Source organism: Eptesicus fuscus, chromosome 14, assembly GCF_027574615.1.
Source record: "Eptesicus fuscus isolate TK198812 chromosome 14, DD_ASM_mEF_20220401, whole genome shotgun sequence".
Taxonomy (NCBI): Eukaryota; Metazoa; Chordata; class Mammalia; order Chiroptera; family Vespertilionidae; genus Eptesicus; species Eptesicus fuscus.
Window position 1 is genome coordinate 30,794,576 of NC_072486.1, and position 26,216 is coordinate 30,820,791.

Sequence of the window (26,216 nt, forward strand, 5' to 3'; positions counted from 1 at the left end):
TAATAATGAGCTAATGAGATTAAAAGTGCCAATTAGTTACTAATTATTTTTTATTCCTGAAACCATTAGATGGGGGGAAATATAAGTCCTGAATCTTTTTATTCAACATATTTTACTTTTTTTTTCTCTCAATCTGATTACCTGAGTGGTCCCCCAGTTTCCAATGAGTATTCCTTATTTCCTATTCTGCTATTTCCCGACTCACTAAGGCTTGAATAAGGGGTAGAAAGTTTAATTGGAAGGATTAATGAGAAAATAAATGAGCTCTCAGGTCCTAAATCCATTTTTTGAATTTGAAATAGAATATGTGGAACATCATATTAATAAAATTAATTTCTGTATTAACATTTTCTACATTCTCATTCTATTTTTAAACATATTATTTATAAGTTTAGTAACATTAAAATTTTCATCACTTAGGTTCAAATTATTTATGAAGATGATACTGCAGTACAGAAAAATTTGTCTTTTTCCTTAATGAATCTGCAAAGTACATATATTTAGAAATAAAAATAAAAACAATGACACTTCAAAAATTTTCATAAAAATAAGAAATGATATACAGAAAGAAGTACTTTTAATTCTAATCATTAAAATAAATGAGCACAGGTCATTTCATTAGCAAGAGAAGATGTTTAGGATTTCGTATTTTCTGAAAGGTTATTTTTTTCCAAGATTCTACAAATGAAATATTGTCCTGGCTGGTGTGGCTCACTTGATTGGAGCATCATCCCATACACCAAAAAGTGGCAGGTTTGATTTCTGGTCAGGGCACATACCCAGGTTGTGGGTTCGAACTCTAGTTGGGGCATGTGTGGGAGGCAACTGATCAATGTTTCTCTCTCACATCAATAAAATGTTTCTCTCTCTCTCAAATCAATACAAAATTTTAAGAATGTATTAAAAATTAAATAACACCTTGCATCAGCAGGTGGCAGAAAATCACACAACACAGAGCTGACAATTTTGCTTCCTCTTTCACATGAAAATGAAACCACTGAGCTACTTTAAAACACTTGTGATGGCAATTACTACGTAAGTCTTGCATCAGGCAAGTCAAGGATATTGTGTAGCTCCAAGATGGAGGTAATTCACCTGAGGTGTGAGGGTAGATCAAACAATATTCAGAAAAGCCTTCCTTTTGGACTATAACTTCATAACTCCAAATGTTATGCTGAAATCAGCCTGTGCAAGTGTAAGTATACCATACACCTAATGACCTGCACATCAAAGAGGCCCAGAGGTATTGAGCATCTATGAGCTGGTACAGAGTGAGACATTCATTTAATCAGGGCAAACCATTACTATTATGCTGTGCTCTCCTTGCTCGCTATGCTAAACGTTACTATGCTATATGTGAGATGTTAATAATGCCTTCATCAAATGGCTTTCTGTATTTTAATGCTTGCAGCAAACTAACCACTCTCTCGTTTCAGTCAAAGAAACTCCTTCAGGGTCCTGACCTCACCACAAGCAGCAGCCACATACACTTCTAAAGGTATTTCCTTAGATTCAACTGGTTTAAGATCATGCCAGGTGATAATAATAACATAGCAAACAATTACATAGTGCCTATCTATTGAAAGCTTTGGAGTAATTTTAAAGTCTGAAATATTCTAATTCCCAAGTTTTTATTGAACTAAGTTTGGTCTATGAGGGGGGAAATGCTATAAAGTAAGGTAATGCGCAGAGTGCCTAGCAAAAGTCACAGGACTCACAAATGGAGAAACGCTAGGGCTGGGAGCTGATATAGCATCAGAATCAGTAGAACCATGAGCTTTAAGTTGAAATATTAAAGAGAACTTAGGGTTCACCTTGTTTAAGTTTTAATTTATTAAAATGAAATAAATTATTTGAATATTAAGGACAGTTTTCACATCATAAGATTGAAGTAGTTAAGTAAATGGAACATATTAAATATGTAAGTGTTTGGAATATTTGAGGCCATTTACTTAGCTAAATGCTTAAGGGGATCTGATTTTCAAAAAATTATATGGCATAACTTTTAAAAATTTATAAATTGAACCAAAAAAAATTTGCAAGGCGAACTTTGACGCATAAGGAAGGAATTGGGTTTTTAAAAGCTATAACTGAAAGTTGAATTTCAATTTTAACAAACATCTCTAAGCAGTCTTTTCTTCACACAAAAACACCCACATATTTAACAAATAGTGCCTCCTTAATCTGGCTGTGCAGATGAAGAGGTTTTGCCCTCAGCCCCAGGCACGGCCATCGCAAGCACTCAGTATCAGATCTGCGGCTGCTGCTCTTGTTGCTATGACTGTTATTATTAAAGCACTGTGCTCTCTAATAGACAATCTTGCCTAGATTTCTGGGTATGGTTTAAGTCAAGATAGAACCTGTGTCACTCAAAGAGTAAACCAACACAACCTCTGTGTAAGACACAATTTAGACTGATTTTACTTCACATAATGGGTTTTTTAAAATATATTTTTACTGATTTCAGAGAGGGAGAGATATAGAAACATCAATGATGAGAGAGAATCACTGATGGGCTGCCTCCTCCTGCATGCCCCCCCACCCCTGAGGATCGAGCCCAAAACTCAGGCATGTGTCCTGACCAGAAATTGAACAGCGACCTCCTGGTTCATAGGTCAATGTTCAACCACTGAGCCCCACACCGGCCGGGCTCACATAATGGTTTTAAGACAACATTCAGTACTTTTAGAACAGATGGGAGTTATCTCAAACTCTAAAAACAAACAACGATAAATTATTATCACCTCGAATCATGCCAAGTACAATCATTGATTGAATATTGAGCCCGATTGATTTTCACCAACACAAAACTTTATAGGTGTTTAATTCTCTTGAACAAAATGTTTTAAAGTGTACTTTGATAGTAAAAATACTGAGATATTTCACTTACTTATAACCCCATGCAGTCATTCCTAATATGAGGGCCAACACTAAAATGGTGCCAGCAATTATGCCTATTATGATATTGGTACCAGCAACACCTGGAGAGGAAAAAGGAACAATGAAAATCAATCTCTGGGATTGAAATTTTGATATAAAATTCTTTCAGGAATTTATTCTCCAGATTTGTAATCCTCACACCAACAACATTATTTTAAGGTATTTTTAATAAGTAGGTATTTTTTAACGGGAAGAAAAATCAACCATAACTTAGCAATATGCATCAATATTGTGTATGTTCCAATTCTTGCCCTGATTATTTCTAAGTAATGGTGTGACTTTTGACAAGTAACTTAAGTCTATGGACCGGAATAGCAGCATCTCTGCATTAACTGCTGGAACAAGCTCCAGACCACCATTGCTAAGACTACAGATACCAAACTCCTTTTTTTTTTTTTTTCATCCTCACTCGAGGATATTTCTCCATTGATTTCTAGAGAGAGTGGAAGGGAGGGGGAGAGACCCAAGAGAGAAAAACATCGATGTGAGAGAGACAGGTCAATTGGTTGCCTCCGGAATCGCCCGACCGGGGCAGGGGATGGAGCCTGCAACCAAAGTACATGCCCTTGACCAGAATCAAATCCAAAACCTTTCAGTCCCTGGGCCAGTACTCTATCCACTGAGTCAAACTGGCTTGGGTGTATACCAAACTCCTAATTATTCTAAACTTTATGATTAGAGTCACATTGGCTAAGATTTTTAACCTGTCTGTATGGTCAGAATGAACCATTTTTTCCTCATCCTTTGGAGATGAACTTGTTTCAGGATTTGAACATTCTTTAATCCATTTGGGCCACTCTAGCTTTTAGAACTGCACCTGTTATTTCTGACCCATGTCCATAAACCCTTTCCGGACACTCGGGCCAAGGTTACTAGTTCTAGAATTACACACAGTTCAGGCTATAGAACTGAGGTTGAAGACAAAAGAGAATATATAATAAAAAAATATTAAAGTCAACCAAAATTTGGACATTTATAATACTTTCAACAATAAAGATAATTTTTTTAAAAGTCAACAAAAATTTTAAAAATCAATTCTATTTCTTTTCTTATTTATTCAGTCCCAAAATATAAAGCTATTCTTTCAAATTCAGAAGTTAAGTATGACTACTTTCTTAATTTAAAAAAAAATATTTTATTCATTTTTTACAGAGAGGAAGGGAGAAAGATAGAGAGTTAGAAACATTCATGAGAGAGAAACATCAATTCAGCTGCCTCGTGCACACCTCCCACTGGGGATATGCCTGCAACCAAGGTACATGCCCTTCACCGGAATCGAACCTGGGACCTTTCAGTTCACAGGCCGACGCTCTATCCACTGAACCAAACCAGTTAGGGCTATGACTACTTTCTTAATTAAAAAAAAAAATGCTAAGGTTTGTTGTCATCCCCAAACAAGTACTGCACAAAACTTGAAAAAGAAATCTCAGTCTGAACACTAAATTCAATATTACATATCATTACAAGTTAATGGAAATGATCAGTTTCACAATGTGGACCTAGATGCATATTATAATTCATCATTGTCTGGATTTAATTGATATTTGAGTGATAACAATAATCCAAATGAAACTATCTGAAGGGCAGTGTTCTCCTTCCTTGTGTATAAAGACTACATAACGGTACCAAGTTCAGGACCTACCGTTGCCAGACAGAGTTATACCAGTCTTTTCATCATCGTTGAGAGGAAAGTAAGTGCTGCAGTCAGCACCGGTCCAGTGCATGTTACACACACACTTCAGCTCATTACTGCAAACCTGAAATCCAAAATCATCCAGAGGGAAAGTCAGCTCTCTGGTGCAGAGGCATGAAAAATAAGCATTAATTTCTAATTATTATATGCCTAGAATCTGATGGGACTGAAAAATTATCAGTACTTTCTTCCTAATGCTAATTACTTACTTCTTACCCACGTACCTAAAAAATATTTTCAAGAGATCAACGGTTGACCCAAAGGGAATAAGAAATTTTAACAGAGAAATAAATGTACATGTCTAAAAACATCAGTGAAGTTCTTGTTTTGAATTTCATTAACTTAAATTTTATAAAAGGGAGATTTTAAAAACTAGGCAGAAATAAAATCATTGTCCAATGATCCAATACAAAGGTTTCTTTCTTCCGAAGAATCTTTATAATTCAGCTATTCATCTTTTAGGAAGCAGGTAAGATCAAGAGAAACCTGACAAAGAAGAGGGGAAGCCTGATGCGTTGCAGTGGTCTGAGAGGAAAGCTTTACAAAGCCATAACCTTGGCACCTCAACACAAGCTGCAGAGATGAGTTCCCTCAAGGTCATGGAAAACAAGAGCTCCCTCAAACAAAGCACAGGGGACAAATTCACATAAAAATGGCACCACATTTTAAAAAATTATCAGATAATATTCTGTCTGCATTTACATATCCAGGAGACCAAATCTATACCTAGATCTTACAATTCAAAGCCACTTCAAATGGAGTGGGAAGCAGGGGAGAATTCAGTTGGGTTTGAGATCAGAGTTCTTCAGTAGGTTTTCACTGGGTAGTTGTCTTTTGTCTGATCTAATTTGTCAGAGGATGACATTCATCCACATCGAAATGTAACTGTAAAATATGAGTAACAGCCCTGGCCAGTTTTGCTCACTGGTTAGAGTGTCAGTCCGCAGACCAAAGGGTTGTGGGTTCGATCCCCAGCTCTGGCCCAGGCTGAGGGAGGCAACCAATCGATGTGTTTCTCTCATGTTGATGTTTCTCTCTCTCTCCCACCCCGTTTTCTTTCTCCCTTCCACTCTGTCTGAAAATCAATGGGAAAAATATCCTCGGGTGAATATAAAAACATATGATTAACAAATTACAGATCTCAAATAAATTTCTGCAGATTAACAAGTATGCAAGAAGAAAAAGCTTTAGGCTTAGAGTCAGAAAGCCCGAGTTTGATTTCCCATTTCATCACTGTCTTTTATTTTTTCTGGTTTAAAAGAAGTTTTTTACTGCCCAGATTATTTTTCCTTGTGTCTTATTTCCCGCTCCCCTCACCCCCATTTTCTTTTTTTAATAACTATAAATTCAAGCTTAGGGAAGCTTGCCTTTGTCTTGTAAAACAAAACAAAACAAAGCTTTTATATCATTTGCTAACCTGATCTCGTTTTAAGAGAGAGATGATAGTTATCTTGCAAGATTAAAATTTATATCATGAATGATGCAGGTCTAAGTCTGGTGGTACTAAAAGTCTAAGTGAATAAGGTATGGTAATTCATTAGCATGAATGACGAAGAAAAATGTCTTTTTTCTTTTCCACTGTCCACCCAAAATGTATTTCCCCCTAGCATCCTCTTATTAAGAAAGGAGACTTAGCAGAGCCCTTTAAAGAAACAGAGCTACTTAATATACTAGTAAGCCTTCTCTATTCTCCCGTGCAATAAGAATTCCTATGCATTGGAAAAGAGCAAGGCCTCCCTAAGGAAATTCTTGGCATATCCCTGGGGACATGCATGGAATGACGAGGACTGCAGGCTCATAATTCCAGGACAGAGATCCTATCCCTTAACTGGCTAATACACCGGTTCAAGCAGTGAATCTGGAATGAGGGTAAGAAGGAAATCACAGCATATGCAGAATGAAAAAGAACCAGAAACGGTTTCGTTAGTCTAGGGATTCCTGACTGAAAATGACAAAATGTAATCAATAATAGAGCATGCTTCTTTAACCTATAAACATTTCTGTAGATACATGACCGAAACAACAGAATTTAGTCTTTTAAACAGGCCACTCTTTCTACGTGTCTGTGAGAAACGTTTTCCTAAATTCTGTTTTTATGTCTAGGCCAGTGGTCGGCAAACTCATTAGTCAACAGAGCCAAGTATCAACAGTACAATGATTGAAATTTCTTTTGAGAGCCAAATTTTTTAAACTTAAACTTCTTCTAATGCCACTTCTTCAAAATAGACTCGCCCAGGCCGTGGTATTTTGTGGAAGAACCACACTCAAGGGGCCAAAGAGCTGCATGTGGCTCGCGAGCCGCAGTTTGCCGACCACGGGTCTAGGCATTCTCCTCAGCTGATTCACACTGGTGTGGCTACAGTTACTTATGGTCTGTCTTAATCAGCCAGTGCCTGGGCCACACCAGTTGTTAAATATTGTGGCCACTGCCCTGCTTTTTACTCCTTTCTAATCCCACTATAGTTTGTTGAAATTTGTCTCTTAGATCACTTGCAGAAAACTGGCATTATAGCGTACTAGTGGCCCGGTGCACGAAATTCATGCATGGGGGGTGTCCCTCAGTCCAGCCTGCACCCTCTCCAACCTGGGACCCCTTGGGGGATGTCCTGGGATTAGGCCTAAACCAGCAGTTGGACATCCCTCTCGCAATCCGGGACCACTGGCTCCTAATCGTTCATCTGCCTGCCTGACCACCCCTAACCACTCTACCTGCCAACCTGCTTGCCCCCAACTGTCCCCTGCCGGCCTGATCACCCCCAACTCCCCCCCCTGCTGGCCTACTTGCCCCCAACTGCCCCCCCTGCTGGCCTGATCACCCTCAACTGCCCCCCCTGCTGGCCTGATCACCCCCAACTGCCCTCCCCTCCTGGCCTGATTGCCTCTAACTGCCTCTGCCTTGGCCCCGCCACCATGGCTTTGTCTGTAAGGATGCTCAAAAGGTCTCCCAGAAGCTCTCCCGGTCTAATTAGCATATTACCCTTTTATTAGTATAGATGAGATCACACTAATATAATGGGAAAGCATTTGGTTAGGAAGTTATACTGTTTCTTATTCCCAGGCTTTTGCAGAGGACATGACAGAAATATTCAAATGACTATGACAAAATAACTGTTTACATATCTGCTTAGAAACATGGACAAGCATGGTTTGCATTATTACAGAAACAAGCAGTTTAGGGTCGTATCTATTTCTGATACAAAAGAAATGAGTAATTCCCCATGGCAAGGTACTGAATACTCACTCCATTTCCTGAACAAACAATGCCTTCTTTATTGCTTAAGCAAGTACTAAAGTTGAAGGAGGCCACAGGGAGACACCTGTGTTCTAAGCACATCATTTGGGGACCACAAGGTGTCCCATCTTCCACATAGCCAAGATCTACATCTTCTTCAAGCTTAACATGCCCACCACTGAAAATAAATGGAGAGGAAAAAAAATGGGATTCCATTCATTCACATTCATTTTGAGAATATGCATAAACACTAAAAAGTAGGCAATATCACTCCCTCTATTTTCTATTTATTATCTAATAAAAAAACGGTAACATAAGAGTTTTCTGATAAGCAGAGAGAGCAATTTAATCTTTTGATCTAACTCTTTTCAGGGATACTAATATATTTTAGGATTTCAATATAATTATTATAACAGTGCTTGGATTTAAATAGCTTTATCATTTGGCCTGGGATATCATGTACAAGTCAAATAAGCCATTTTTACTAGAATTTGATTTGATAAGTACATAGTTTTAAGATTTCAAACATGTTTTGAACAAAATAAGAATTTGTTTTAGTTTACATTTCCCAAAACGATTGCTATATTTACAAATTACATTTGAGAATGGCTTAACTCTTGTACATTCACTATTCAATATAGCAAGCCTGCATATAATGTAGGAATTTAAAAAATAATAGATATTGAAAATGTATGTTCATAATCAATTTATCCATATGGTACCATGTCAATAGCTCCATTATTTTTATTCGTTTTTATGAAAATTATACGTGCATAGAGTTTAGAGTCAAATAGATAACTTAGTTCTTTACTAGTAAATGTCAAAATCTCCATGAAAGATGCATCTAAACATCACTTCATCTTCCTGTGGACTCTCTCCTGGAGTTCCCATCTGGACTTCCTTTGTGCCCGTCTGATCGGGCTGTCCTCTGCACCTGGTGCACAGCTGTGCATCTTGGATTTCCCATCACCATTCACTGGAGGGTATCTCTCAAGGTGGGGATCTTGATTCCTAAACTCCCTGCCTTTCTCATTCTTAGCTAACTCCTTCATTTTGGTGCAGTACAATTTCCAGTAGCTTCCTGAGAAAAGATTTAAGGGAGTAAATTTGGGGGGAACTTACATATCTAAAAGTGTCATTTTCTATCCTCACTCCTGATTGATATTTTGTCTGGGTACAAAACTCTAGTTTGGGAGACATTTTCTCCATTGTCTTCTGGCTCCCAGGGTTCCTATTTATAGATCCCAATGCCTGATCTTTTTTCCCCCTCCTCTCCGGAAACATTGAAAAAAAATTTCAATGTTCTGAAATTTCATGATGATATGTATAAATGTACCTCTAATTTCACTCATTGTACCAGGCACGTGGTGAGCCCATCAATAAAGAAATTCAAGTTCATCAGCTCTAGACAATACTCTTGAGTTACTCATTGACACTTTTCTCCCTGATGTTTTCTCTATTATTTCTTTGTTATTTTGATTCTAATTTGATGAGCTCTCCTATATGTTAATTTCTTTCCTTCTTTTGCCCTGTTTTATAGAAAAAAATTCAACTACTTGAGTTTAATCTCAGCCATCATATTTTTAATTTCCAATAGTATGTTTTCCTTCTCTGAATGTTCTTCATTTTGAAAAACAACACTATTCTTGTTTCATGATATGGATACCTTATCACTCCTAAAAATTGATAGGTGGTAGTTTTTCTAGTTGGTTGTTTTTATCTCTTTTTTTTCCCTTCATGTTAGAAACTTTCTTCACATAGCTGATTAGACAGATGTTTGGAAATTTCAGGGCTTTCTGACTGAACATCAGTGAGACTGGACCACGTCATACAACCTTGATATCAATATTGCCTGTTGTTCTTCAATCTGGACACCTTCTATTTTACTATCTCAGGATATAAAGCTCAAATCTTCCCTGGGGGGATGAGCAGTACCCACTGTAGCTGAGCCAGGGAAGTAATCTGTTAGTGCTTCTTTAATAAATTGTATTTTAGCCCCTTCCCTGTCCCTTAATCCTTTGTTCTCTCTTCCATAGTAAATGGTGTTGCCCATGTTTTTTTGAGAACTGACAGTATATATTGGCTTAGTTCTCAAATTAGCTTTCTTAATTTTGATACTCATTTGTCACACATCCATTTGCTTTCCACATTCCAAGATGTTGTTGCTATCATCACCTCTCCCTTTCTCTGCCTCCCTGTGAATATATGAATTTTTAAAAAAATCATTGAGTGTCATTTTAGTGGAATCTCAGAAGAGAGTAAAAGAATATACATATGATTTCACCCCAAAATTCACATTTCTTTTCCTTCATAAGAATAAAATGCAAATTAAACCCTAATTCTTACCTTCTTTTTGTCTCTTTTCTGTCCTGATTTACTCAATCATCTCTATGGGCGAGATTCTTTTTTGGCTTAATATGCATATGAACTGAAAACAGAATTAATCCTGAACTGCATTCTCAGAAGATGACTAATGTTCTCATGGATGGTCAGCGATATTTACCTGCAGTTTAATGTTCTTCCCTGCTGCACAACTAAAGTAGATGTGATTTCACCATCAAGTTCTCCAAGCCGTGGGATATTGCCAATATTGGTACACAAAAGGTAGCCACAAAGCACATCCCTGTGTTAAAAGAGTACCAAGTATTTACTTTACAACCATGTGCAGTGAGAACAATAATCTTATCTCACTTTAGCATTTGTTTTTCAACTATATTATTTGTTCATGTTACAAGAAAAATAAAATAAGCCCAAATTAGTTTATTCCAGACTTAAAACATGTCCCCTCTGATTTAGAAAAATCTGAAACTCTTATTGGTGCACCAAAATCTCAACTACTCTCTAGCTTTTTCTTTACTGCCCACTAGTTCAAATATTAACAGAAAGGAAATTACCCATCAAAAAGACTTCTTTTATTTACGACTCTCTCCCCCTATAACATGTCACTAGATATGCTAAAACACTTTTTTAATATTTAATAAGTGAATGAATGACCTTTGGATGATTATTCTTTTGGAATACAGCTCTTTCCTCAACTTGTTGCCTCATAATTAAAAAGGAAATTACATATATGCACACACACACACACTCACACATACACTTTATAGATTCTGGACAACTTAGGTTCAATGTATTTCTCTACTTCTCCAATATCACATACAATTCTAATTTAACTTGTAAAATATTTTCACTGGTGTTAAATACTATCTTACATGATCTCTGTATCTAACACATTTTAATTATTAATGTAGATAATGATAAACCATATTCTAATCAGTATTATGTGAAGTCTGATTATTAGGCCTTCAAGAGCACGTATGAAAATATTAGGCTTTATCAGGTAGAGAAAAGGGAAAAATTAGGACTTGCACCAATCACCAACATAAGAAAAAATGTATTAATTCATTTCTAAAAAATAATGTTTAAACATTATATCATCATTTTTAAAATGCCTGTCATAAATAAAAATGCTTCTTAACACAGAAAAATATAGTCAACATTTTTTAGTGTCCTTTCTGTGTATGTAGCTTACAAAGTACTTTAGGATATATAAAGAAAATTAGACATGATTTTTATCCTGAAGAAAATTAGATGCTGGATGAAAAAAGAAGTCACAAACATAAACAACTCTAGAACATAGAGTTGGGGACAAGGGCCATAAGAACAGTACAAAGGGCTGTGGGAATTCTGAGGAAAAAGGGGAAATTATTTATTTCTAGATGAAATCCAGAAATAATTTATAGAGAAAGTACCCCAGCAGATCTCTGAAGAATGGATAAATTTTTCACTCGTCATGAGGTGGGTATAAAGAGTGCTTCCAGGGGAATGACTAGCACAGGCACAGACACAGAGTTCAGACCACACAGTGCACATATCAGGGTGAAAGGCACGCTAGGCTTTGGAAGAGTGGAGAAGGAAACACAAAAAAATGGAGGTTTGGGGGCAAACTGTGGAGGAGGTACAATGCCAAGCTAAAGTTCCATTGTGTTTTTTAAACAAAATAGTATGACATTCTACAAAGTACTTAAAATAGAGTTCTGAAATCAGACTGCCTGAATTCCAATTCTGCTGCTATTACATCTTCATTATAAGATCTTGGTCAAATTAGTAAACTGTGCCTCAGTTTCCTCTTCCATAAAATGGGGAGAACTGACATAAAGACCAAATGACATAGCGCATGTAAAGCATAATACAGTGTGTAGTACACAGTGCGCACTCAATCCATGTTGGATATTATTCTTACTAGTAATTGGCTATGTGGAACCAGTGAAATTTGAACAAAGAGTTGACATGGTCAAAATGAGTCGGTAGAGTATCCTGAGGGAAGCCTGTTAGAGATTGCTGGCATAAAAAACCTGTTTAGAGGCCTTTGTGATAGCTGAAGAGCTGGTGTAGGTCTTAGTGGGGTCCTTAATGCAACAGGAATAGAAATGAAAGGATGAATTAAAGACAAATGGCGGGGGAGTAAAAGGGAGGAATGGACATGACGTGCATTTGGACAATGTGCCAGAGGGAAGGTGGAGCCCAGGATCATTCTGAGGCTTCTAATCAGAAGGACAGTGAGATATTAAGGCCTTTGGGAAATGAGAGCCAGTTAAGTGAGTATGTATTCTGGTGGCTTTAATTTTTTTTTTCCTTTTGAGATGCTGGCAGATGTCTTCCAGGTGAGAAAGTCCTGAGGCAGCGATAAGCATGACCGAGGCCTTAGGAGAGAGGTGAGCCTCAATGTTAAGATGTGGGAGCCGTCTGCAGAGATGATGCTGGAACAGCGGGAAGAGATGAGAGGCAACACCCTGCTTCGTGGGATGCAGAAAACAGAAAAGTCTGCTGGCTTAGAAAGTCACGTCTGTCATTAGCTGAGGGAGAAACCTGGGCTGCCTTGTGCACCTCACCGTTTGTTGCACTGTATCCATGTGTCTTTGTCTTTCCCACAGTTGCCCTTCTCGGTCCCTTCAATATTCAGCTTCTCATAGCAGTACTTGTCTGATGCCATCACCTCTGAAGCAGAACAGAATTTTCTGTCAGTGATAGACACAACATGCGAGCTGCTCCAAGTGTTTGCAGGGAAATACCATTTAAGGACTCCTTCACTACCATGCTATCAGTTCCAAAGGTGTGCCAGGGCTCACAAGAGTTTTCCTTCCCTTAGACATCTACGGCTCATGTACTCGTACGTTTTTCATGACTGCCCGTTTGAAATTTGGAAAACAAATCTATTATCTCTTTGGTAGGTTTCAGCTATAGGTTCCAAGAACAACACTCCTCAGAATTTGGCCACTAATTAGGGAAAGATGCTACCAAATGGTCCTTTGGATAAATAATCCACACTTCAATCTCAGGGCCAAATATAAAGCACAAATTGCTCACTCAACAACTTTTATTAATCATAAAGACAATTTTATTAAAATAGCTATGCACTAAAATTAAAGAGTGAAGAAACAGGGGTATACTTTCTACCTTGTTTACTAATTATCAACAGCTATCACCCAAAAAACACACTTCAAAAAACAAAACAGAAAAAACACAACTTCCCCGGCCAGTGTGGCTAGGTGGTAGAGCATCAATCCATGAACCAGGAGGTCATGATTCAATTCCCAGTCAGGGCACATGCCCAGGTTGCAGGCTCAATCCCTGGTACAGGGCAGCCGATCAATGATTCTATCTCATAATTGATGTTTCTCTCTCTCTCTCTCTCTCTCTCTCTTCCTTTCCCTTTCTCTCTCAGAAATTAATAATAATAATATATATACATATATATATATAAATATATATATATAAAACTTCATTCTGCTTTTAGAAAAACTTGAATTCATGCCAAATCTCTGAGAGTCAAATAACATTTGAAGTTGTGTCAGCATCTTTGTCAAGATATTATTTTTGCTGAAGCTGGGATTGGTTGATGAAGTTTTCCAATAATTAGATCAAAATGACTTTTGCAAACTGATCAAAAGATGACTGTTGGTTTATATTGTAAAAAGTAATAATAATTATGTTGATACTTTCTTTTCCTACGTTTTTCTGTCAGCTACTGGTTATTCTCAAGAGGAGGAAACAAAACTCTTCGTTCAGAGTACAAACCTGTATGATTAAATTTTCCCCCCATCCCAATGTTTCTCTAATGACTCAGAAGAGAGCACACACTTCCTCTCCCAAAGGGATTGTAGCCAGTTTGTGACAATTAAGGGTTATCATTATCTTTAATGATAATTGTCTTTTGAAAGACTCTAAAACAAAAAACTACTTTCAAAGGGGCAGATAATAGTTCTGGAAAAAATATATTTATATATATTTTAAATATAAATATATAATTTCAATAATATATTTTAGATATAATTGTTATATAATTCCCTATGAAAATTTGACAAACTTTACTAGTAAAGGGAGTAACATTAAAATTTCTCTCTGATATAGGAGAGCTACTTCAGCAGGTCACCAATAAGTAGAAAAGCCAGCTAGAGTTCAAGAAATATAGTTGAGGGGGAAAAAACAACTCGAGCAAAAATGCTACAGTTCCAATGCCACAGTTCCCTAGCCAGGGTCCACGTCCATCCCATATGGTTGTACAGGTTTAGCTTAAGGACACTCAGCTGTGGAGAGCGTACGTGGAGCTAAAATCCACGTTTGTTCCGTTCTCCAAGCTGCACACCTGGCACAGACTTCACCTGCCTGGCAGCAAAGGCACCATCTGTCTCATCCGAAGGCACTGCCAACTACCAAGATGTGTAGGGCTGTGTCTTCTCAGAAGTGCCCTTCTCTAATTTCCACAGAAGTGCCCCTGCTCAGATGTGTGGTGGTTTGAAGACTCCCTCGCTCTTAAGGTGGTTGAAAATGTACTTCCTGCTCACATGACCCTTGGCCTGATATCACACTTGGAAATGATCGGGCCACACTGTTTACTTACTTTGCCCCCAGATGTATTTGCATTGTCTATCCCTGGTTTTGCATCTTCCTCCAAAGCAAATCCCCTAAAATGGAAAAGCAGACCTATGAGCCATGCAATGTCTGCTGATGTCAGGTAACTGAAAAGGTAAGTCTGACCAGGAGAACTAGGCAAAGAGTATTATAAAGGCCTTTTATCTTCAGAATTTATTATGAAACATTTAAATTAAGGTTCCTATTTTGATAAGATTTCAGTATTTCTTCCATGCTGGTACACAAAAAAAAATTAGGTAAAAATGAACTAACCTACCTGAACACCATCACATGAATATCCATCCATTTTATGAATATTTGGGGCACACTGGGAAAAGAAAACAGAACTATGAACCAAATATGCAACAAAATATCGGGATGAGCTAATCCCTTTAATGCTTTCACTTTAAAAATAAAGTAGGAGAATACGTTTGGTGCCTTAAAATATCTGAAAATAAAAACAAAGAAGAGGGAGCAAAAGAAAATACAACAACTGGTTCACTTTCCCCTAAAAACACAGATCCGTCAGCGGCAAACACAATGGACGGCATGGCAGCAAACAGAAAGAAGTGACAGCAAGGCCTCAGCTAAGGCTAAAATGTAAGAGCGTCTTGCTCTATACAGATACACTCTTCCTCAAAGCAAGTAAAACAAGAGCATAAAACAAAAGCAAGGAGGATGCCAGCACGGATGGAGCAATAACTCTATTTCTTCATTGTTGTGAGAAGCAGCACAGCCCTTCCACTCAAAATGACTCTCAGGCAGAACTCCGCGTTGCACATGTTAGAAAAACACATGCTTTACAGCACGCCCCCTTATACCTTGTAGTAAGTACAGAAAACGCCAAAGCATGCTTATGGAATTTTTAAATTTATGATACATTTTTCTATCATTATAGTAATTATATACTCATTTGAGAAAAGTTTACATAATTTAAAAATGCAAAATTAAAATGAAAGACAAAAGTTTCTCAAATCCCCCACCCCTCAAAGCAGCTATGTTTTACATTTTGTTATGGTTTTTTCTCAACCTTTTTCTACAAGTTTTGATATTTTTTTAAACCTAGGTATAATCAAAGTATAGATAATATTTTATATTTTGCTTCTTTCCTTTACTTACGAATTTCCTCATCATCATAAACTTTTTTGTATTTTTAATAACTATAATACATTGCACTGAGCTAACATCATATAACCAATGTACTCATAGGCTCTTTAGGCTCTGTGATTTGAAGAGAAATGATGTAGAATGAAACCAATTTTACCGTAGGCTAACTTAAATAAACAAGAGTTTACATTCCTGTGGCATCTCATCAATGTTGTATAATAAAATGGCTTTGAACAAAACACCGTTATTCCAGGACCTGCTATGTCTCCAATTTATGCTGTTACAACTAATGCTACAAGAATATCTTTGTACATCCATCATTTCATTGTACCCTCATCACCACTGTTAGCTTAGAAATGCAATGCTAATTAAATAAGAAAGGAAAATACTTTTACATGAAAAATCTTTAGTCTTTTAGGATGACTACCTTTAAAATAAAGCATTTTTAATGGTTAAGGTAGATGTACCACATAAAAACAAAGAAGAGGAAGAACCAGGAACAAGGGTCATGTGAGCAGGAAGTAAATTTTCAACCACTGAATCCCTCGTTTCTAGAGGAAAAAATACACAGGCAGTCCTAGCTTCACATGGCTCCAATAGGCATGAATTTTGTGTATCACAGTATTGTTGAAGAAGACTAGTACCCCAACAACACAGTTCCAATATCAGTTCCCATAATATATTAACGGTGAGTAATTGCATAAAGCACAAGCTTTTGCTACTAGCTCTTCAGTTGAGTGATCACTAGGTAAACAACAGGGGAATGACCCAACTTGTCACTCTCTCAAAGCCTCTCAGTGACTGGTCACTTGCCATCTGTATATTTGGTTCATGCACAGACAACAAGGCATTGCTGCTCTGTCTTTGGGAGATAGCACGTGGCATTTTACAAAGTTGGATAATCAAAAGAGGAAACTAGCCAACAAAGACAAAAGTGCAGGGGGAAAAAGTGAAGACATGAAGTGAAATTTTAAGCAAATGTAAATGTTGTTATAGAAAAAAAATCACTGACTATGGGAATATTGATAGTGCTATTTGGCAAAAAAACTTCACACTGACATCTTTACATCTCTTGGAAACAGTTTACAACATTGAAAGTTCCAAGGATAAAACGTTGAAAGCTGATTCAAACTTAAAAAGGACTACGGAAAAGATGTTCCTAAGGTTTACAAGAAGGTGGCATTACTCCTGAATATTTTTTTACAAAGAAAAAAAAATACTGCCTGGCCAGTGTTGCACAGTGGTTGAGCATTGACCTATGAACCAGTAGGTCACGGTTCGATTCCCAGTCAGGGCTCATGCCCGATTGCAGGCCCGATCCTCAGCAGTGGGTGTGCAGGAGGCAGCCGATCGATGTTTCTCGCTCATCATTGATGTTTCTACTTATCTCCCTCTCTCCCTAACTGTACATACACTGACCCTGAGAAACCTGGAACCCTAGCCAAAGTTGATCAACTTCCCCATCTTCTCTATTTACAACTAAATAATATGAAATTCAAGAGCAGCAGTTAGTGACTGAGGTGATGCAAACTGTCTGGGAAAAACAAGAGTCAAGACAGAGCAACAGGCTCCTTCAGAACCCAGTGCTCTGTGGGTCTCTCGCCATAGCTAACTTTCGTTTCAAAGAGCTGAAGAGAGTCTGGTTGTTTCCTCCTTCACTACATAGACTAAAAGCTAATGAATTTTATTCTCCACTTAAAACAAAAAAGGCATGCATGCAATCTTGGCTTTGTTCAATGTGAAGACATAATTATGCTGAACATCTGCTCAAGCTTTGATGACTGAAATTTAAATTCCTGAAAAATAAATAAAAGGAGAGTAAGAATTTATATGAGAGAGAGACATGAGCATCTTGTCCATTTCCATGTCATCTGGGGGTCAGTGCACTGAAGATACGCCAACTTTTTCCCATCTGGTGTAGAGTGATTATTCTGTAGATTACCTGGCTTGAGTTTCCTGAGCATGATTCACGAATATCACAATCATTTACTGCTTCTCGGCACACAGTCCCCATAGGCTGAAACTAAAATGAACAAAAACCAATGTGTAAAACTGCTGAAGAAAAAATTCTCAGAGTATCATCTTTAAAAAAGCAAAATGAAGATTTGGGGGATAGGAATATCTTAAACTATTGTAACATGGTAGTCTGTGAAAAACAGCTACTGAATGAAATGTTAATCCGGTACTTTTTGGAGAGAGTTTCTTGTGTATGGAGTAATTTGCACAGTCATCACACATAATCCTTGAATATCTTGGTAAAACAGGACCGTGCTTGATGATGCATCCTTTGAGATGGAGGAGTCAGTCAAGTTCTAGGAATTCTTCCTTCCAAATGGCTTTTGGATTTACACTTTGCCCTTCATTCTTACTGGCACATTGATCACATTACTCTTTTTTACCTTTTCTGCCTAGAATTTGGAAGTTACATTTGGGGCTAAATTGCAAAAGTTCGATTTTCTGGCAAAGCTATTTCTTCCCGTGCTCTCCTTTCCCTTCTTTCCCACCTCATTTTTAGATAGATTTATAGCTTGGGCTTTTATTCTTTTCTAATGTTTCTATGATGTGTACCCATGTATGGGAGGGTTTTTTTGTTTGTTTGTTTTTTGGTCTGTTTTCAACCACCTCAAATATTTCTTGTAAGTCTAGTACCAATAAATGTTTAAGCTCATCAGATTTATACATTGCAAGACTATTCATTATAACAAAACAGAGATACATAGCGTTTCCATCTTTCCCCTTGGCTCTTCAATCCCACTCACTTTCCTTCCCCAAAACGTTCATATTTGGGGCTGGATCTTTCTCTGCTTTGACCTCTGCTCACAGAAAGACACACATTATTCTTCAAGCGCGCCCACGCACGCGCACGCACACACACACACACACACACACACACACACACACACCCCTTTCATCTTCCTCTCCTGCTCACAACCCTCCAGACAATTGAGTTTCCTGTTGTTTGTAGAACATGAACAGCACATTGTCAACTCTAACCAACATTTCAACAGATACATTTTAGAAGATCCAAACAAAAATTGTGTTCATTCATTCAAGTATTTACTAGCCACTTAAAATGTGCCAGGCACTGGGAACCTAATAGAGAACAAAACATAAGAATCCTGCTTGCAAGAAACTGTTTTCATGGGGCAAAACAGGCTTACAAACAAGGAAATAAGCAGCATAATTTCACCTCCTACACTCTGGCTCTCTTCTTCCTTGGAATTGGGGCACACCACAGTTTTAGAACATCTGGAGTAGAAATATGAGCAGATTTAAGGTAGAGTTTATATGAGAGTGGAACTGTTTAAGGACTGCCAGAGATTTCGGGGAGAAAGCACAGTGAAGGAGGGCCTGCACTAAGTGCTGGGGTACAGAGGTAAATGTATCACCCCAAATCCCTGCCCTCCTAGAAGTTACACTGAGAGAAGAAAAATAATACATAAGCAGTGTTTTACAGCAGAGGTCCACCAGCTATGGCTTGAGGGCAAAATCTGGTTGGGCACTTGTGGGTGTTTTTTTCTTTGGTTTGTTTTTATTTATTTTTTATTGCTGACAGTATTACAGATGTCCCCCATTCCCCACCCCTTGCCCCCCATCACCAAGTTCCCACTCACCCTAAGCCTATTGTCTGTGTCAGGCTATGCATATATACATATAAATTCTTTGGTTAATCTCTTCCCCTCCTCTCCACCCTCCTCTCCTCTCAGATCTGTCAGTCTGCTCCATGTATCTATGCCTCTGGGCCTATTTTGTTCATCAGTTTATTTTGTTCATTGATTCCACATAAAGTGAGATAGCATTTGTTTTCCTTTGTCTGGCTTATTTCACTTAACATTATAATAATTTCCAGGTCCACCCATGCTGTCTCAGGGTAAGAAATCCTTTTTTTTTTTTTTACAGCTGCATAGTATTCCATGGAGTAAATGTACCACAGCTTTTTTATTTACTCATCTACTGACAAGCACTTGGCCATTTGCTTTTCTAAATAAAATTTTTTTGGAACACAGCCATGACCATGGGTTTCTGTATTTTTGGTGGCTGCTTTCAAAGGCAGAAATAATTGACATTGATAGCTATGACCAATAAAGCCTACATTCTGGCCCCTTACAGAACGTGTTTGCCAACTCTGACTTATATGCACATTATTATAAACACATGTAGAAAAAAATAGAAATACACTCCATTTCTCATCTTGTTCTTCTATTTCCCCTCCTCCATTCACTATCTTGCTCTGGCTCCTTCAGGAGCCCAGGGTAGGGATGAGAGTGGGGATGGGAGGGTAGGGTTTGAGAAATTAGCAAAAAAGACCTTACTTGACTGGTACTTATCTGTGGGATGATTAACGTACCACTTTATTGTATGTATTCTACTATTTTTTACTTGTTCTTTGAACTGATTACATCACAAAGAGCCCAAGTCCATAAATCAAAGAAAAATAGCCTAATTAAATGCACTTTATGGGTGGGCAGACTTAAAATGATGAGAATCAAAATAAGGGATTGGGGATCCCCTGTTATGGCAGTTGGAAAAGCTGACGGAATAAACAGTTGAGGCAGCCAAAATGAAAGAACGTCTGTTTCACATTTGGTTTCATCTTCCTCTTTTAGAGAGTTTTCTCAGAGATCTCTGCCAGCGCCTCACTTGTCTTACAGAGCTGCCAGAGACACCGTGGAAATGGGAAAACAGCAGAAATCGCTGCCAGCAGATCTGGGAAGTAACTGCACATAGATTCGTTGCCGGCTGAATGAGCCTCCGCAGGTTATTTCACTTCCTTGAGACTGGGATTGCGCAAGTGAAAAAAAGTCTGGATAGTAACGCCTATCAGAAAAGTGTGGTTGTGGGCATTATCTAAGACAGCATCTCAGCCAGGGGCGGATTTGCCCCCACGGGGACATTTGGCAATCTCTGGGGACATTTTGGTTGTTACCACTGGGAAGGATTGTGCTTGAATCTGGTAAGCAGAAGTCAGGGAAGCCGCTAAATATTCTACAATAAACAAGACTCACCCTCACAACAAAAAATTATCCAGTCAAAAATGTCAATAGTGCCAGCGCTGAGAATCCAGATATAAGATGATATACATTAACAGTCTTTAGCACTACCTCCAGCACTCAGTAGATAATTGGTTCATATTCCTCCCTCTCTTAACTCTAATTAGACTAATCAGCAAATAATCAGTAAGTATCTGCTGAGCATATTTATTCATTCATTCAACAAATATTTACTAAGGACCTGTACCAATTACTGTGTAAGTCCCTGGCTCTGCCTCCATAAAATGTACAGAAAGACATATTCAACCTCAGAAATAATGTAGAAATTGTACCAGACCTCCTATGAGAAGAGAGAAAAAACAATAGATTTCTTTGGAAAAGGTAAGCCTCAAATTACTGTTAGTCTTGATGGAAAGGCTTAAATATTTGGAGACGGGTATGAAGATGCTGGTGGGAGGGTAGAAACAGGCAATGTGTTTCAAGGTGCATTTTAAAATCTCTTGCACAACACATGTAAGGTGTTATCATGTCTAAAGTCTTCCTTTTGCTCCTTCAACAGCTAATGCAAGCGATATACCAAATTGAGCAGCAAGAAAAGAAAGGTCTACTGAATATCCACTTGGCTTTACAAGAAAGGGAAAACAGCATTCAAAGATTTAACACCTGTTTTCATTTAATGTGCATAGTCCTCAGGGAGGCAGTAGTAGTGAGAGGACAGACTCTGGGAATTATAAAGATTCAGACCCTAGCTCCCTGACTTTCTTGGTTTAAGACCCTGGGCAAACTATTTAACCACACAAACCTCAGTGTTCTCATCTGTTAAATGGGAATAAAAATAGTCACTACACCTCACAAGATTTTGTGAGGATCCTGTAAAGCATTTGGCACTTAGTCACTTAATATGTGTTAGATACTACTGTTGTTATTAGATTATATTGACCTCACCTTAACAGTGTAATCAAATATGTCCTCTTTTTCATCAGTTGGTTATGAAACAACATTTACTTACCTTGCACTTTTTACAACAAAGACCATCACTGCATTGAGAGTCTTGAGTCAAGGTGCATTTCTTACAACACTCTGCTCCTTCGAGGACACATTCCTAAGGAATATAATAATTTCCATAATGTCAGAAATGGGGTAATTTTCCTGAAAGTATCAAGACATTTTCTAAAATACATGAACAACCTCGTAATAATACTCTTCCTTCCACAAATCTTATAAAACTTCCTGGCATAACCCCTGCTCTGTATGTCTATCTCAGTGTATGGGCCTAGAATGACCCTGAATAACCTAAAAAAAAGGTCATCAAAACACCCAGAGACTTACTGCTGGGGTCCCGCAGTCACACTCCTCTCCAGTTTCAATGAAGCCATTACCACACTCAGGAGGATCGAGAAGCTGTGGGATGAAAACCAAAAGGAGAAGTAAAACAGAGACAAATCAACGTCAAAGACTTCATGAGACCCTAAGTGCCACACCTAAGCTTCTGGCATATCTGCCAGTTATTCCAAAATATGTTTTTATTTTCCTAAACAGAAAGCACGACTTCCTATAACTTTAGGACTGGGAACCTTTGAACAGAATTGTCTAATATTGTTTCCATGTCAGATTTAATCATATTTACATATAGAACATACATACCAAGTAGGGTCTGATAAATGCCATCAAAATAAAATATGATCTAGCCATTGACCAAAACCAAGCCAGAGTGACTCCTGAAATTTCATTTCCTTCAAACAGGAAGCAAGGGACTCAAATCTTGGCTCAGCTACTTATCTTGGGCAAACAGCTTGCCATCTCTGAGCCTAAGAGTTTTAGTATTTAAAACAGGAATGATATCAACTGTCCATCTACATCACAAATTGCTGTGAGGAACAAGTCAATTACCTGTGAAAAGCCCTTTATTAACTATATTTTCTTGTGTAACAGAAAGTTATTTCATTGACAATGAGGAAAACATCACAAAACAACAAATCCACTAATTTTTAATCAAAATATTGCTCCTCCTATTAACATAGTCCTGCAGAGAACAGCAATGATAATTTTCCCCAGGAACAGAAGCAGTTTTTGGTCTGTACAAGAGCATATTTTAAGACTGTTTAATTTTTAACTCTCCATCAATATATCTTCTGACTATAATTTATCTTATGATTACAGGTAAAATTAGTAAATATAGTTGCTATGTTTTAAATATATAATATCCATTCAAAAATTAATCAAAGTCTACATTTTACAGAATGGCAGTGAATACACACCTATCAACACACACACACACACACACACGCACGCACACGCACGCACACACACACACACACACACACACTTTCTTAAAACCAACTAGAGGGAAGAAGCAAAACCAAATAAAGAAAGCAACAACAACAACAAAAAATCCCCACCTAATTTTAAATACTCTCTCCTCTCCAACAAAAGAATCAACTCATCTCTCAATTTCATTTCCAGTTGAAAGAGATCATAACCAATGAGACAGCTTTGGAAGCCCAGACTAAAACTTATCTAGGAGAAAAGCACTCTTATTCTCTTCCTCTGGGTTCAGAATAATCAGTAATTTTGGTAAAAAGACTTGAACTATTTTTCCTTTATAGCAGTAAGAATTTTGTTCAATTATCACTTCTGGAACTTTCGGTGCTAACATCATTTTACTGCCACGTGATACATTTCCTAAATGTCACCGGAGTGGCAGAGAATGAAACCAGGTAAATGACTCCCAAGGCGGTGGTGCACAGCAGCACGTCACAGCTGACGTAATTAACAAGGACAAAGTGTTCTCCTTTAATGTCTTCCAAGGGCAGGAGGAAGACCTGCTTTCAGGCAGTCAGTGATCAAAGGACGTTCCACACCTTGCAAAAGCCTCTGACAAAGTCTACGCACAGAAAGATTTTCTCCTTCTCTTCTTTAAGCAAACTTGGTTTTCATATTGAGAAGTACTTGCAATTTTAATCATACTGCTTATTCTGAAAGGCAATGGCAGGGAGTGATGAAGGTAGCTATGCCCCCTCCCCTGTCTATCCAAAGAGGGGAACTCAAGAAAAACGAAATGAAAACGTTTTTGTAAGTTATCCCTGAATCATCATGTGGCCGTATAAATAGAAAATGTAAAATTTTCAGAAAGCCAACATTCTTATTTCTACCTACTTTCTATTCCTATCAGAAAAGCCCCAAATGCTCAAGATTAAAGCTGGCTTTGAAAATGCAAATACTTAGCAAATTTAGAATACGGTACATATTCAATATGCACAAGCCAAGTTGAAAAGCTCTCTTTTATAAGACCAAATGGCTGAAAAATGTGTGTTATCATACTTTAGAAAGATTAATAACTAATAACTGATCACACTTATTACCTTAGAAGGCTTATTGAAAAGGCAGGCTCCACCTCCACTGTTCAGGAAGTCATGATACTCTTCAACATTACACTGCGTAAACTTCTTAGGAAGATAGTAACTATAAGACAAAGGAAATTAATAGCTGGGTACAATTTTTGCCTCCCTTGTCTGTATATTAGTTAAAACTGAACATTGTTAAAATTATACTTTTTCTCAAAAGTGAAAAGTAAATTCCACTTATGTACAATATTTGCATTCAAATCCCTAAAAGTTTTATTCAATCAGCATATTTCTAAATTCTTCATTTGGTGACCAATGGTGATGATGGGTTGTTCATTATTTGCATACATATTCAAAAGAAACACACACACTTGTAATTTCCATCAAAAAGAGGAATAATTTATTTCATAATAAATCATTCCTAAATATTACAATTAGGCTGGAACCCAAACTGCAAAGCAGTCTACAAAACAACTGACCTATAATCTACAAATGTGTCAAGGTCATGAGTCAAAGAAAGTCAGGAACTGTTCCAGACTGAAGGAGGCTAAAGAGACATAAAAACCTGATGCCTGATTCTGAACCTTTCCTAAAATGACATTCTGAAACACAGAGCCAGTGTTGAATGAGGGCTAAGAATTAGATGATTTATTTGTTGTACTGTGTTTCTGTAGGAGGATGTCCTTATTGGAGAAATGCACACTAAGTTGTTGGCAGTGATGGGGGACCAAGTTAGCAATTTATGATTCAAAGACAAAAAGGTTTTGTTACTATTCTTGCAACTTTTCAAGTTTCAGATTGTTTAAAAAAATGTATACAAATAAAGTAACAAAGGGTCAATAGCAAAAGAAATAACTATAGAGCAACTGGGCAATGTGTGTTAAGAATCTTCAAAATGAGGAATATTCTCAAATCTAATTTAAAAATATTTTTCTTCAGATAATTATGTATGTCTGAACTCAGATATTTATGGTGGCACAGTTTATAATAGCAAATAACATGAAAATAACCTAAATGTTCAACAGTTAAAGAAACAACAACCTGTTAATAAAATAGAATACCATGTAGTTATTAATAATCATGGTGTTCAAGAATAAAGACTCAGAAAAAAATGTTGACTATATAATGTTAAGTAAAAAATGAATAAATAGTTGTATATCCAACAGGATCCAAATTTTATAAAAGAACAATAAAAATGAAAAGAAAAAAATATTGGATTTAAACATTATTTTAATATTGTTTTTGTAACATTAACCATGGTATTTAATTATGTAGTCAGTATTTAATTTTTAAAATCTGGATAATAGTTTACAAGTGTTCACTCTTTCATTCCTTCTACCTTTTCAATTATTATGGAAGTGTGGCGTTCAGGAGGGGACAGAGGGAGCCCTGAAGCTGAGTATCTAGAATGTTACTGAAATAAGAGCACAAGATGATGAAAGCTTAAAAGTGTGTGTGTGTGTGTGTGTGTGTGTGTGTGTGTGTGTGTGTGTGTGTGTGTCGGGGTTGGGGGGGAGGCGGGGGGGGCGTGCTAGAAGAGATTAGACAAAGACCTTATATGCATGTATGCATTACCTATGGACACAGACAATAGGGTGGTGAGGGCCTGGAGTGGGGTGGGAACCGGGTGGAGGGGAGCTTTGGGAGGAAAATAGAGGGACATCTGTAATAATCTCAACAATAAAGATTAATTAAAAAAAAAAGTAAGGGGTAGTGATAAGCTTGGCACGAAAGAAATTATTGTAAAATTTAGAAAGACTAAAAGATTAATGCCTGATAGTGTTTGGACAGGTGGGACAGGGTAAAAATAAAAATCTCTCAGGAGAGCAATTGTGCACAACTCCTCCCACTCCTGGTTCAGCGAGGCGCCTTTTGGTAGCTTGAAACCAGCCATTGTAGTGTCTACACCACAGGTTCTACTTAAGATGGAAGGCTGCTGGGAATCTGAGAAGCGACAAATCTGGGCTTTCTTTCTGGTTTTTGTTTTTGAGAGTCAG

The 26,216-nt window shown here is 37.5% G+C and overlaps 1 protein-coding gene across 12 annotated transcripts in view; it reads right to left on the reverse strand.

Moving 5' to 3' along the window:
* The window catches only part of ADAM22 (ADAM metallopeptidase domain 22), a 165,862-nt gene that overhangs the window by 24,736 nt on the left and 114,910 nt on the right, over positions 1 to 26,216 (reverse strand). For all 12 annotated transcript variants that reach the window (XM_054726031.1, XM_054726032.1, XM_054726028.1 and 9 more), the window contains exons 15-25: positions 24,238 to 24,337; positions 22,205 to 22,276; positions 21,885 to 21,977; positions 17,827 to 17,907; positions 15,055 to 15,105; positions 14,767 to 14,830; positions 12,758 to 12,863; positions 10,369 to 10,488; positions 7,875 to 8,043; positions 4,583 to 4,697; positions 2,891 to 2,981 (exon numbers count right to left, since the gene is read on the reverse strand). In XM_054726031.1, the coding sequence (XP_054582006.1) occupies positions 2,891 to 2,981; positions 4,583 to 4,697; positions 7,875 to 8,043; positions 10,369 to 10,488; positions 12,758 to 12,863; positions 14,767 to 14,830; positions 15,055 to 15,105; positions 17,827 to 17,907; positions 21,885 to 21,977; positions 22,205 to 22,276; positions 24,238 to 24,337 (1,062 nt within the window). The remainder of the gene's footprint in view (positions 1 to 2,890; positions 2,982 to 4,582; positions 4,698 to 7,874; positions 8,044 to 10,368; positions 10,489 to 12,757; positions 12,864 to 14,766; positions 14,831 to 15,054; positions 15,106 to 17,826; positions 17,908 to 21,884; positions 21,978 to 22,204; positions 22,277 to 24,237; positions 24,338 to 26,216) is intronic.